Source organism: Alligator sinensis, unplaced genomic scaffold (assembly GCF_000455745.1).
Source record: "Alligator sinensis unplaced genomic scaffold, ASM45574v1 scaffold65_2, whole genome shotgun sequence".
Lineage (NCBI taxonomy): Eukaryota > Metazoa > Chordata > Crocodylia > Alligatoridae > Alligator > Alligator sinensis.
This window is the reverse complement of record NW_005842071.1, coordinates 1,973,122-1,986,837: the sequence shown is the minus strand read 5'-3', so window position 1 is coordinate 1,986,837 and position 13,716 is coordinate 1,973,122. Positions and strand designations below refer to the sequence as shown.

The 13,716-nt window shown below is 39.3% G+C and overlaps 1 protein-coding gene across 1 annotated transcript in view; it reads right to left on the bottom strand.

Moving 5' to 3' along the window:
• CFTR (cystic fibrosis transmembrane conductance regulator) overlaps positions 1–13,716 on the bottom strand; it is a 151,760-nt gene that overhangs the window by 24,164 nt on the left and 113,880 nt on the right. The window contains exons 22-23 of the mRNA XM_014519940.2: positions 5,405–5,647; positions 2,196–2,351 (exon numbers count right to left, since the gene is read on the bottom strand). Of these exons, the coding sequence (XP_014375426.1) occupies positions 2,196–2,351; positions 5,405–5,647 (399 nt within the window). The remainder of the gene's footprint in view (positions 1–2,195; positions 2,352–5,404; positions 5,648–13,716) is intronic.

Sequence of the window (13,716 nt, the reverse complement as noted above, 5' to 3'; positions counted from 1 at the left end):
GAAAGAACAGACAATGCAATAAATAACTTCACAGCACTCCTGAGCAACCATTGGGGAAAAAAGGTAAATCCCACTCTCCATTAGCAGCAGTTATTCCAGTGATTCAAATGCAATAACTCCAGACTTATCTCAGTATAATGTATGCAGCTGAGGAAAGAAGAAAGGTAAAGAAAAAGAGCTCTAGTGTGTTTTTATTACTCTTTAAAAGAATTTAAAAAAACCCAAAACTGCTATATCTGTATGAGTATGTTGCAAGTGTAGGAAAACTGCTTCAGCTTTAACCTTGTTTAATTTAGGGTCAAAGTGCCTTTAGTGCACTTTAGCTCACTTGTATCCCTACAGGTTCATGAAGATATAACAGTTAGATCATATCAGCGCCTGGGCACTCTCAAAGCAGCCGCTCCCTTGCCTCTTTGAAAGTGATAAAAATGTACTTATGTCCACATCCAAGATTTGAAAGCATCTCTTATGTTCACCTGTTAATCAACAAATGTAAGATCAGATCAGTGTTAATCACAGCTCACCCACTCAGCAGCAGATTGATCTGGAGTCATTTTGTAATTCAGTTTACTCTAGGGGTAACAGCTGGCACTGAGTGTCTGCTGGAGGACAAAACTGTGGAGGTAGGAAGCAGCTGCAACTTCTTCTCTACTGGGTGAATGTAAAGGCCCAGTGAGGCCTCACCGGTGGATAGTGCTGGCCAAAAAGCAGAATGATTGGGGATTCTGCTAGTTCAGTATTTGGTGAGGTAAATAACTCTGCTGTCCCACAGGACACCTCCCTCTGGATCCCTCTGGGTGATCTATGACCTGATAAACAATATCTCTGCCTTCTGACACCACGCACACCTAACTGGTAAGAATATAGTCTATCATTAATTTAACTATACTGCTCCATTCAAATGATTTGCAAAAGAAGGAAGGTAAGTAAAAAGAAGCCACCTGTGTGTAGCTGAAAAATTGTGTGGAAAAAAGCTTTCAAGATGCATTGGAATTTCAATAAACATTCTGAGCCAACATTGTTGAAGAGGACTGACAACTTTCATCAGTAAGATAAAAAAACATGACATTTAAAAACTTTCTGCAGTTTAATCTGTCATAGTACTTGCTCCTGTTGTTATAATGAACAATTGGTGCACTTTATTTTTAGCTGCATTGCATAATATTACACTTAGGGTAATCTGTCAAACAATATTTTTTTCCTCTTCAGCTGATGTATTAATATGTGGCCCCATCAATAAGGCACTAGCTTGGGGCTCTAGAGACGCAAGCTAATCTCCTAGTCTATCTCATACTTCCAGGTGATCCTATGCCAATCACTTCAGCTCAAATACACAAATATATTTAGAAGGTAGGTAACCAAAAACCTTTTGAGGAATGAGAATTATTCTCTTATTCAGTGTCCAAGCTCTTAAATGGTGGTATGTCCTACATTATGGAGGTTTTATGTGAATAAATACATTAAATTGTACGGCACTAGGATACTCTGATAATGGGGACCCTGCAAGTATGGGAAATGAACATAACCCAACCTTCAAGCTGATGATCTACTAATTAATCCCTAGCTACTAAAGTGAGAGGAAAACAAACAGCCGTAGTGTGGCTACTGAACTGTTAAGAGAAATGAGCAACAAACAGAATGCAAATTCATTAAAGAGGATTCGCCTCATGTGAGACAGTGATTTAAAGACATTAAGTGAAAAACACTGTATAACAGTAAGGGGCCAACCTTTTTGGCAAGTGTGCCCCAAATCAGTCCTACATCACCCCCAAGTCATGCTCCAATCCCCTTCCCCTGCCTGATCTGTTGCTTTTTCTTCTTCCAGCCCTGTGTCCCCTGCCTGATCTTCTGCATCCTACCCTATCTGCTGCTCTACTGCCCATCTCCTCCCCAGTGTGCTGCGTGCTACACAAAGGCTCCCTGTGCCACTTGTGTACAGGCTGGTCATGAGGTTGGCCATCCCTGCTGTGTACAATAAGATGGTTCTTTTCTTCAGGCACAAATTTATTTCAGATCAATCTGTAAATCACTTTAAAGGAATGTGTGCAAGCAGGATATGAAGCTGAATGCTCTTTGATGGTTATGGAGGAAAGCTATGCGCTGCTCTTTCATGGAATATTTACTTTTGATAAAATACAAGTAACAGCTTACTTAAAAGCCTATCACCTCACTGTTCAATGCAACATCCGCATTACCTGTGGGATAACTCCAAATGCCTTTCTCCACTGCTGGACACCGATTGTGTCCCAAGAGACACCATCAATTTGAATGTCCCCTTCTGTATTCAGAAGCCGTAAAAAGGCAAAAAGCAAAGTGCTTTTCCCTGAGCCAGTTCTTCCTAAAAGGCCCACCTGTAATGGTAAAATAAATAAACAAAAGTAAATAGCAAAGAACTGCTTAATTCTGCTCACTTGCATATGAACCACAAATCAAGGCAGTAACTCTAGCGTTCAGAAATAGCACAACTGAAGAGCTATTCATATAGCTCTTAGTAGGTGAAGGACCTCAGAAGAGATACAAAACACTAGGCCATATTCTTCTCTATTATTTTAGGGTCGACTCAGTAAATTGACTAACAGGAAAAGCTGCTCCTCTATGTTTAATAATGTCCTTAAGATGATCAGCACCTACATGCCTAAAAATAATGAACTTGACTCTGATCTTACAGTGATTTTACAGTGTAGTTTAACTGACTTCAGTGGCCTTGCCCCTAGATGATATTCGTGTCAGTGGGTGTGTCTACATGTGAATATTCAACACAATAAACTCTGGTGCAGTGTTTACATATGTGCTCAGGACAACAGCATGTTGAGCCAGGGCTGCACAGCCCCAGGGGCCAGCCTGCCAACCCAAGGCTGCTCCAACCCAACTCAACGTGCTGTGGAGGGGACGGCTGAGGCATGAATGAGCTTCAGAGTGGGGCTAGCCAGCGGACAGCCCCCACATTGAAGCACTCTTTTGACCCAGTCAGTCCTGTCAGGGTGTACATGTGTGTTGTGGCTGAGTAAATTAGTTCACTCTGGCCTAATAGCTCCACACATGTAGACGAGAGATGCTTTACTGTAGAGCTAATTAGGCAACTTCGCAGTAAGTGTCTCATGTAGATGCACCCAGTGAGACCAGAACCTGCCCCAATCTTGTGACTGCAGTGTGCGCTCTGGATTCTTCATACTTGAGCAGGCTGATAAAATGCCATATATGAAATAAAATATCAATTGTTTGTGACCCTAAAAGTTGTGCAAACCAATCTCTTCTTTGCTAAAGGACTTCCTAATATTTTATATTAATGGTACCTCTCTGTGCCATTACCCCACATAGAAATGGTCCATCTGTTGCTTTCTAAACTAGTGCAAACTTTTAAAATAATGAACAAAAGAACTACTGATTGCATCACTCCATCCCATATTCTTAGAGTAGATTCAGTGGCAACAGTTGGCAAACTTTGACCCTCTCATGGATTTTATAGCAACGTATTTTTTTTTACAAATTTGGAGGTGAAGTGGGAGGAATTTCCTGCTAGTCAAGACACTGCCTGTCAGGTGAATATCACAGCATCAGGCTCAAAGCTACAATTGACTCAAAAGGCATAATATTTGCTTGGCTTCTCTTAGGCTCTTGATGGCTCTTTTTTCTCATGCTTGCTTTTGATTACTATCTTCATTAAGTAGATATTTCACATTCACCTAAAAATCATTTCTGACTAGAAACTTTATTGCTTCCAGCACTATTCACCATTTAAAGTAAAAGGGGTCACCTCCAAAGCTGAATTTCTGAAGTTCTGAAACACCTCGGAATTTTTTAGTCATACCCATTATAAAAGGTCATTTGTTTAATTGTAAAAGCAGTTTACCTCCATATCCCTGCAGTACACACACAGTGGACGCATCTACACAAAATGCTAGGTCGCCACAGAAATGCACTATGGTGACATATTGACAGACACAAACCAGGACCCCACAGCTACATCGCCATAGCAATGCACTCCCTTGCTATAGCTCATTGCTATGGTGACGTAGTCACTAAAAATAACTGCGCCCCTGGCACAGTGCAGTAGGGGCTGTTACTGTGCCATCATTTAGTACTTCCAAAAGGAAGAGCCCATAAGGAAGTATTAAATGACATTGCAATAAGAACAGTGCCATGGTGACACATGTAGATGTGCCCAGTCTCCTTCATTTTAAGTATCCCTTGATATCGGTAGATTTTCCAGGAAGCATGTAAAGTGAAATTAACCTGTTGGTGGGAGCATCCACCTTCCCACTCTCTAGGAAGCACTTCAAACCTTTCTCATTCAGAAGCAGAATATTTCAGCAGATGACAATTAAAAAATTATTTTTTCCTTTCTAATCTTTGGCTTCTCTGGACTTATTTGGAGGAGTCAAAGATGCTTAGCTACTGTAAATCAGTATCAGTCCATGAAAGATGATGGAGAACAACATTGTTAAAATTAAAGGAACTGGACAGCTGCCCCACTGTGGGGCCCAGGGAATGCCACTGACCTTCTCTGTCACTATTTCTTCATCTGTGAAATGGAGCTAAAACTGCCTACATCTTTATGGGAGCCTTGATATAGGACAGCACTTACATTTGTGCTTCAGTCTATTCCTGATGAAGAGGGCACTTAAACACAAATGTAGAGCCCATGGATTTCAACAGGATTTATATATTTAATAATTAACATGTGCCTAATATTAAGTGTATCCTCAGGTGCTATCCTGAAAAAGGATGCTGCTTTGCATCCAGGTTAAAACAGTTGTAAAGATCAGTTAAATGTTTATAACAGTCCTTTGAAGAAGCAAAGTGCCAGAGCATTTATTATATGAAAATTGTATCAAAGACTTCACTGGAGTGCTACAAATATCAGACAGGCAAATTGGTGTTTTCTTTCCTCCAAATACTAGAGCTAGTGATGCATTACTATTGGCATACCAACCTGTATTCTTTTGTGCCCTGTCTTACTTGGGTCAGCCTGTCCCCAAAATCTGTTTATTAGCAAACTTCCCTCCATGCAGGGAGGGGGAAAATGGAGAAAGAAGCCATTATACTAGGAACAGTATTACATAGATATTTAATCAATGTACTTTACTTTCACACCCAGAAACATTTCATATCATACTTCTCTGAGCTGTAGAGCAGTCTTGGAATTTTTTTATGTCTTTGAGATATTTTTCCTGCCTTTGGCTAATAACTTTACAGCTAAGCTCTTATGAAAAGAAACAGAAAATCTCTCTCTTCTTTTTAAGTGATTCAGATAAGTACTTTGCACTGGTGCAGCTATTTCATGTTCTCATTATTAGAAATCTATTCATCAGCCTATATTCTAGTAACTCAGTAGTCTCAGAATGAGACTTTTGTTCTTAAATTTAATTAAAGTGATTTCAAACAAGACAAAAACATATCTCACCCTCTGTCCAGGACTTATTGAAAAGGAAACATTTTCTAATACTGTAGTTGCTCCATCAGTATACTTGGCTGTAAGGTCCTTCACTGTCATTTGGCCTCCAGATGGCCAGACCTTCTCTTCCTTTGCATGCTTGTTTTCAATTATAAGGACTCCTGACAGTTGGTCATCCTTTTTTGGCTTAATACCTTTTGTTTCTTCTGTTGGCATGTCAATAAATTTAAATATACGTCTTACAGATCGCATCTAGGAATCAAAACAAACATCACTGAAGTTTTTGTTAACACAAGCAATGAGTCCTATAATAAAGCTGACTTCTTTGTGAGATGTAGGCTGCTTGCAGACATTAAAAAAAACCCCAACACTTTACCAGAAGCACCAGCGCATTAATTGGACCCGGCTCTGCAGCTTCTGTATAAATCAGGCGCTTCAGCGGGGCTTTTTGGAGGTCTTATCTAAAGCTAAGTCAATCAGCTATTAGATAAAAGCAGCAAAAAAGCCCCAATAAAGTGCCTGAACTACACAAACATTGGGCAAGCTGGGTCTGAATAACACACTACCTCTTCTGTACATGTGCTGGGCTCAGTGCAGGAGCACACCAAGTTTAAAGTAAGCACCATTCTGGCCACTTGGGGTACACTGATTGAAAAATGTTGAAACCCCCTGGGCTACAATTTGCCAACCCCTGCCTTATCCAAAAAACGGTTCATTTTAAAACTAGTTATGTGTTTTGTTCCACTGCTCTTATTGGAAGGCTGTTTCAGAACATCCTTGTTCTTAGAGTTATAAACCTATTTCCCAGCTTAAATATATTTATGTTTAGTGTATACCCATTTTTTCTTGTGCCAGCATTGCACAGTAGTTTCATATAGTTAGGTCTAGAGTCCTTCCCTACAAGCTATTCTCCTCTCCCTTTCTTGAAGTAGAAGTTCTGGCAGACTTGACATAATGCAGTTCCACAACTCTTCTACATTCAGTTCCTTGAATGACTCAGTCCAATCACCTTCAGTAAATAATCCCTTTATTTTAGCAAAACTTGCCTTTAAAAATCAAGAATTTTAGTCCTTTCCCTTTTCATGTCCTTGTGACAAGGTATTTAGCAGAATTCACATATTTGTTGAATTGGATAGGCCACACTGCGAGCACTTCTTCTATGACCTTGAATTTGTAACCTCTAGGTTCTCAACCATGCTCCTTAGCACCTGTGACATCCCAACCCCCAAGAACTGAATAGCTCTTTTATAATACACTCATAGCATACCAAAACTAAGTCTATAATAGCATCAACTCCTGTTTAGTAAAGAAATCTGTCACTTCTCATACCCAACTATGCCTGGGCTATATTATTATGAGTACCTTTTGTTTCCCAATACATATTTGGTAAGTTAAAATCTATCATAATGATGTAATTCTCAGCAGTATTCATCTATCTCATAACATAATATTCTAACTACTCTGGAAGTGTGTAGCAGATACTACACTGAAGAACCTCTTTATCTTTTCCCCAAGTTAATTTGACAAAAACAGATTGTTTTATTCATGTATCACTTCTCCCTGCATCACAGTTCACCTTTTAATGAAATGATATATATATTTCAGCCATTTGCAAAAATCCTTGAAAAGATGAACTGATGAAAATATATTTATCATAATTTGCAAGCATCTTAAAACAATAATTCTGATAGGCATGTTTCAAGAGGGTATTAATGAAATCTGTGTGTTACAGTTTATATGTCACAAACATTTTTTTCACTGCTGATCAAAGAATGAAAAAGAGGAAGTGGTTAATTATATTAAGATCTACATAATTTATCATGAATGCCTTCTAATTTTGGTGATACATGCAGACAGAACTTGTAAGAGAACTGCTACACATTTTCTTCTAGTCTGTTCTTGCCTTCAGGAAGACTCATTCTATGTACTCAACACTATTTGAATAGATACCTGGCAGTATGGCTGTTGTTCATTTATGGAGGTACCACAGCCAGAGGTATGAAGACTTTAGGTAATATTAATATAGGTGTGAATCTTACATTGTTCTTAAAAAATTCCTTTTTCCCTTATGTTATGCTTTGTTCTTATTGTTAGGATTAAACAATACTTTTGTTTAAGAAGACTCTGTTTACCAGTGGTCATAGCTCCAAACACAGAATTCTTCAGGTGCTGAACCTTATTTGATCTGCTGGATTAACATGTTGTAACTAAAAGGCACTGCAACCCAGGACACAGGTTAACAGTGGGAAAAATCATAGAGCTTTACTCTCAGATGGACCGGGAAGGGGAGTGGGGGGGGCTGCGGGAGGAGGACATAACAAGAAGGAGCAGAGCTACAGCTACTCCTGTGACTGTGAGAGTTTTCTTCATCAAAAAGAAAACAAGAGGCATAATAGGTACGTTTTTCAAATCTATTCTGTTTTAGATAAAGTCAGTTCAGTTACATTTTTTGATTCCTAAATGTTTTGGGCTGTCAGTCTGTCTTTGCATTTGTAATTTAAAGTTGTTGCCTGTATGTCTAAGAAGAGTGAATGGGCTGAATTACATTTGATAATCTGCATAAATCATTAGAAGCTCTTCTCTCCATGAAACTAGGTTCATCTAGACTGATACTGTCTGGTATAATTCCTTTAATACACCAGTGAAACTGAGGAAGGGAAAACTAAGCTGCAATAGAGTACAGGTGCAATGGATCCTTTGCAGTCCTTGTTTCTAAGTGTAATGTAGTTTGCTTCCTACAAAATAAGCAGTAATTTTCAGCCTTATATTATAAAAAAGCCTTATATTATAAAATAAGCAGAAATTGTTTCTCATAACTACTTATGAAATAGTGGCTAAACTATTCTACTATTGCATTCCAATGACAATCTGATGGGAAGTCCTCTGGCCAAAGAACCTTGCCTAATGCCATAAACTTTAATTTCTGTGTCTGAGGTTCCTATTGAAGGATTTACCAGTGGTGCAGATATTTTAGACAATTTAATCTTTTACAGCTATTCAGAATATGACTGTGTTGACTCTGTCACTGTCAATATGATTGAGACCTGCACGTGATGAAGTATAAATGCCAATAACATTTTACAAAAAATATTCATTCTTCTATTTCCGTCTGAAAGTTTTCTGTCATTCCTACTGATAGAGGTCATGTGGGTGACAACAGCAACATTGTCCATTATTGCCATCAGCATTTCACCTACTGTGTCTTATTCTCAAACTTTTGCTTCATAAAAGATCTCTGTGTTTACTGTATTTACTCAAATATAAGAAGATGCTAATTAAAAGATGACACCCCCCCACACACACAGACACACACACTAATTAGATTCTATGTATGGAAAATTTATAAATTACTTATAATTTTCCAGGAACAGAATCTAATTATTGGACAATGACCTTGAAATTAAATATAGCTGTATATATTTGCATATAGTAGCCATAGACTTCGCTCATCCAGAACTGATTCATGTTACCTTTTTTCGAAACTACTGCAAGTTTTAGCACAGTTACTCCATAAATTTGCTTATTAAGCAGCACTTTGGCACCTACTTATGATACTAGTCCAAAGCAAATAGTCTCAGGATCCGGGATCCAAGTTTTCCATTTGCCATGGAAAAATGCAGATTTTCTTCTCTAAAGAAGAAAAACACAGGAAACCATGGGTTTCCCTTTGCAGGTTGGCAGATCCAGCCTGCAAGGGGCTGCGGAGAGTGGGAGGAGGCTGATCGGATGCAGTGGGTGCTATATGCATGTGCACACATGCACATGGCCAGAAATACAGCCCAAGGCACTGTGGTGGAGAGGAGCTCCCCCAGCTGCCTACAGGTAAGTCTATGGGGGGGTCACGGGTGATGCGGTGAGGAGGGCAGGTTGAGGTGGCAGTGGTGGCTCATGAATGGGGGAATGAGGCAGAGTTGGCAGCTGGGGCTGGGGGCACTACCCAGCTAGGGTACTGCACAGGGCACAGAGCCAGAACAGGGATGTACAGCCACAGGGCCTGGCCAGGGAGCCACTGAATAGCTTATTCAGATGAACTGCATTAACTTATTCTTTTAATAGGTTCCTATCAGCATGTTTGCCCAAAATGGGCTATGTTTTATAGTCATCCTCAGTGTTTAATCATCTTCATAGTTGTTTTCCATTACTAAGCACATGCTGCTTTGGGCATCAGTTTAATGATAGCTAATGTATTTAATGGTTTCCTTGTATACAAATGTAAGATGAGGGTCTTTTTTTTCCTGTTGTTGATTGAAGGAGGGGAAAAAAACCTTGTCTTGTATTCAAATAAACACAGCACTTCGTTGTGCTAAAAATTTATCCAGAGCATAATGTGCTACTTTAAATCTTGATTAATTGTTTTATTGAGATATTTAATAACATTTAATTTCTTTAATTTGCTTTCTCATTAACTCATCCGAATGTGTACTATATAAGCACTGACATCATGCACTGTCAATTTCTAGAAAGTGCAAAAATAACTCTAACGGTTAATCTCAAAAGGCCCCCTAAACTCCCATAGTAGGAAGGGTGCAGATACACTCCTCAAAGCAGAAATGTCTGGTATTCAGTGGCAAGCTTACAACATACCCTCTTTTGTCTGACGGGCACAGGGTGTGACTAACAAACACAACGAAAGACAGGTCCGACAGCTGAATCTGTGCATGTGCATATGTGTAGCTAGGCAGGCCCACCTATTTTTGCTGAGGTTTCAATTCCCTTGCCATTCTTAAATGTCATAGACACCTAAGGCAAACAAGGTTCTTTGGGTAAATCTAATATCTTTTGTTAGACCAACTAAATAGTTGGAAAAAATTTTCTTAGCAAGTTTTTGGGTTTAAAAACCCTTCATCATGCTGAGGAAAACATCTAATAATCGCTGGGAACCAAGGAGCAATGTAGTATCCAGCATGCAGCCAGAGTGGCCAGGGAATCAGTGCAGAGCCAAGGAGTGGCAGAGGAATAAGCTAAGAGCCAGAGAGCAGCCAGAGACCCAGCGCTGCCAATTCTACTTGATGCTAAGACAAGGCTTCATTTTCGCCAGGATGAACAAGGGAAAAAAAACCTTGTATAGGAATCCAATAAATATGGTAATATAAAGAACTGTATGGTGCATGTTCTTTCAATACCTCCTTTCTATTTGACCAAAATATAATTGCTGTGATCTTCTATTACATAGTACTGTGCAAACATGTCTTTCATGGATCATAGAAAATCTCCTTCCTATCATTTCAAATAGGAACACGAGTTGACATTACTGAGTTTTGCAAAGCTCCACAGCTGATATCTAATGGAAATCATTTCAAAGAGCTCATTTGCAAATAGTTTTGCATTAGCACTAAATTAATCTTAAAGAAAGTTGTGTGATGCTGGTACTTGACACTTCTGTTAATGAAGTTTCCTTTATCTACAGACAGTATCAGGCCAAGCTTCCCCCACGCATCATTTTGCCAGCATGGTTCAAACCTGATTTCAGATGGGATGGGAAAACTTCATCTAAGAATATCAGGTATATTTATCACTCTGTCTTATGAAGCTCTTGGCAACTCTGAGTATGCCAATCAGTACAGAGCAGAACAATGAACTTACAAGTTATAGAAATAAATCTGAAACTGTATGCAAATTCAAATAAGACACCTGAAGTAGGTTCACTAAGGGATGGAGACAAAAGCCCAGAGATAAATAAAGAGCCTAGGGACCTAAATAAAAACTTAGTAAGAGGAAGCAAAACAGAAGCCTTAGCAATATTCTCAGGGAGAGGATAGGACAGATATTTCAAATGTTTATACACTGATGCAAGTATGGGGAACAAACAGGAAGAATAGGAGGTTCTAGTACAAGCACAGAATTATGATATAATTGGGATTATGGAGACAAGGTGAGATAGTTCACATGACTGGAGTACTGTCATGGATGGATATAGATTTTTCAGGAAGGATACACAGGGGAAAAAGGAGAAGGCATTGCCCAATACATAAAGATGATGTGCATGTGTTCAGAGGTGCACTACAAAGTGAAAGGTAGGCCTGTTGAAAGCCTCTGGGTAAAGGTCAGAAGGGAGAGCAGCAGAGAGGATGAATAATTGCACGCAAAAATACAGACTGGGAAATAACTGGCTAGGCTGCAGTACTGCAGAGAAGGACCTGGGGGTTACAAAAGGCCATAAGCTGAACAGGAGCCAAAAGCGTGCTCTTGTTGCAAAAACTTCGACAGCATATTAGGTTGTATTAACAGGAGTGTTTGCAAATCAAGGAAAGTGATTCTTCTCCTTTATTCAGGACTGGTAAAGCTTCACCTAAAATACTGCAAACAGGTTTGGGCCCCACACTTCAAGAAGGATGTGAACAGTTTAGAATGAGTCCAGTGCAGGGCAAAAAAAATGACCAAGGGCTGGGTGGCAAGACTTATGAGGAAAAGATGAAAGAATTAGGTTATTTAGTCTGGAGGAAAGAAGACTGAGGGGGGATTTGATAACGGTTTTCAAATACCTGAAGGATGATGGCAGAGCGGATGGAGATGGGGTTTTCTCTGTGGCAGTAGGACAGAGGAGCAATGGCCTCAAGCTGCAGCAGAGAAAATTTAAGTTGGAGATTAGGAGGAACTTTCTGACTATAAGAGTGGGGGTTTTTTTCCAAGCGTATGATGATACAATGATCACAAAGCAAGGAAAAATATTCACAATTTTATGTCCAAATTTTGCAGCTAGCTGACTGCCTCAGGTATAGTATTGTGCAGATTCATAGAGGTTCATTAAATGCATGGAGAGGGCATTCAGAGGTGCTGTGGTTCAAAATCAAAAAGGGGCACCAGTCTCAGTTTAGTGAGGTAGTCCAGCCTCATTGATGAAACAGAAATCCATATGTGCCATGTCCTGTCCTGATTTGGTTTAGAGAAAACCAAAGATGTCTAGGGAGATCAAAGCCAGATGGTCTAATGGTGGGATTTGTAATAATTTCTGTATTAAGAGGTGAATTGAGCCACTCATTAAGGGGTGAATTGTCCAGACATTTTAGATGTTAAATGAGTATTTCTAAACTTGAATTGCTGTTCTCCTAGCAGGATGTCTAGATTTTAATCTCAGACATGGTGAGTTTAAGAGATCTTCATTTATAGGTGGCTGTGGGTTATTTTTAATTTTAGTCCATAATTTAGTTAAGACATTTTTTCTTCTTAACGGGGAGGATGTATGTTACTAGGAATAGGGAGCCACTGAAGAGGGGTGGATCGAATTGTTCCTGTGACAATTCACATTGCATGGTTGAGTTGTAAGTCAGTCTTATCAGTATGAGCATTTTTCAACCAGATAGGGGTGCAGTATTCCACCAAACAGTAGACCAGTGCTAGAGCTGTTGTTTTCAGTATATTGGCATCAAGGAATCACAGTGAGTTTCTGGAGCAAATTATTACAGGTTCTTAACTTAACTGCTGTCATAGTTAAGTGATTTTTATAGGACAGCATTCTATCTAGGATGATTCCTAAACATTTAGGAGTACTGTTATAACATAGGAGCTTGTTTATTGTTCAAGTGAAATGTAGACACTTCCATTTTCCCAGGGTTTAGGTGCAGACACCATTGTTTAAAGTAGGTATCTAAAGTATTCAGATCAGATGCGAGTATTATTCCTGCTCTAGAGAAACAAGATTGTTGCATAACCAGGGCTATGTCATCAGTGTATATGAATTTTCTTGAGGAGGTGCCTGGGAGGTCATGAATGTAAGATTAAACAGCAGAGGTGGAAGCAATGATCCCTGCAGGAAACCATTGTTCAATTTATATGGTCTGCTCTTAACGTTAACAGAAAAAAAATTGGAACCATATTGCTAAGCATGTTGTTTAATAAATAGCGATTTTAAGACAGGGTATAATGTCCAAAAACTTTAAGATGAATCGTTGTCTCCAAACTGGAGTGGCCAGATGAGAGTGGTCAAGCATTGTAACAGGCTACCTATGGAAATTATGGAATCTCTACCCTTGGAAATTTTTAAGAGCAGACAAATGCTTGGCTGGGATGGTTTAGTCAAGAAGGATCCTGCCTGGAGCAGAGGGTTGGAACAGATGACCTTGTGAGGTCTCCTCCATCCCTACTTTCCTATGATCTTATGTTTCATTTGATCAAAAATTCCCCCATAGGTACTTAATGAACAAGACTGAGTGAATGCAACTGGTGCTTGTCTTGGCTCCTATTAATGTCTCTATGTATAGTAACCTCATATAACATAACAGCAGAACAGCCTAGTGGGCTACTAAGAAAAAACATCAGTGGAAAGTATGAGTGAAAAGACAAATGATGATTTTGATAGGGCCCTGGGAGTAGGAGTAATACTT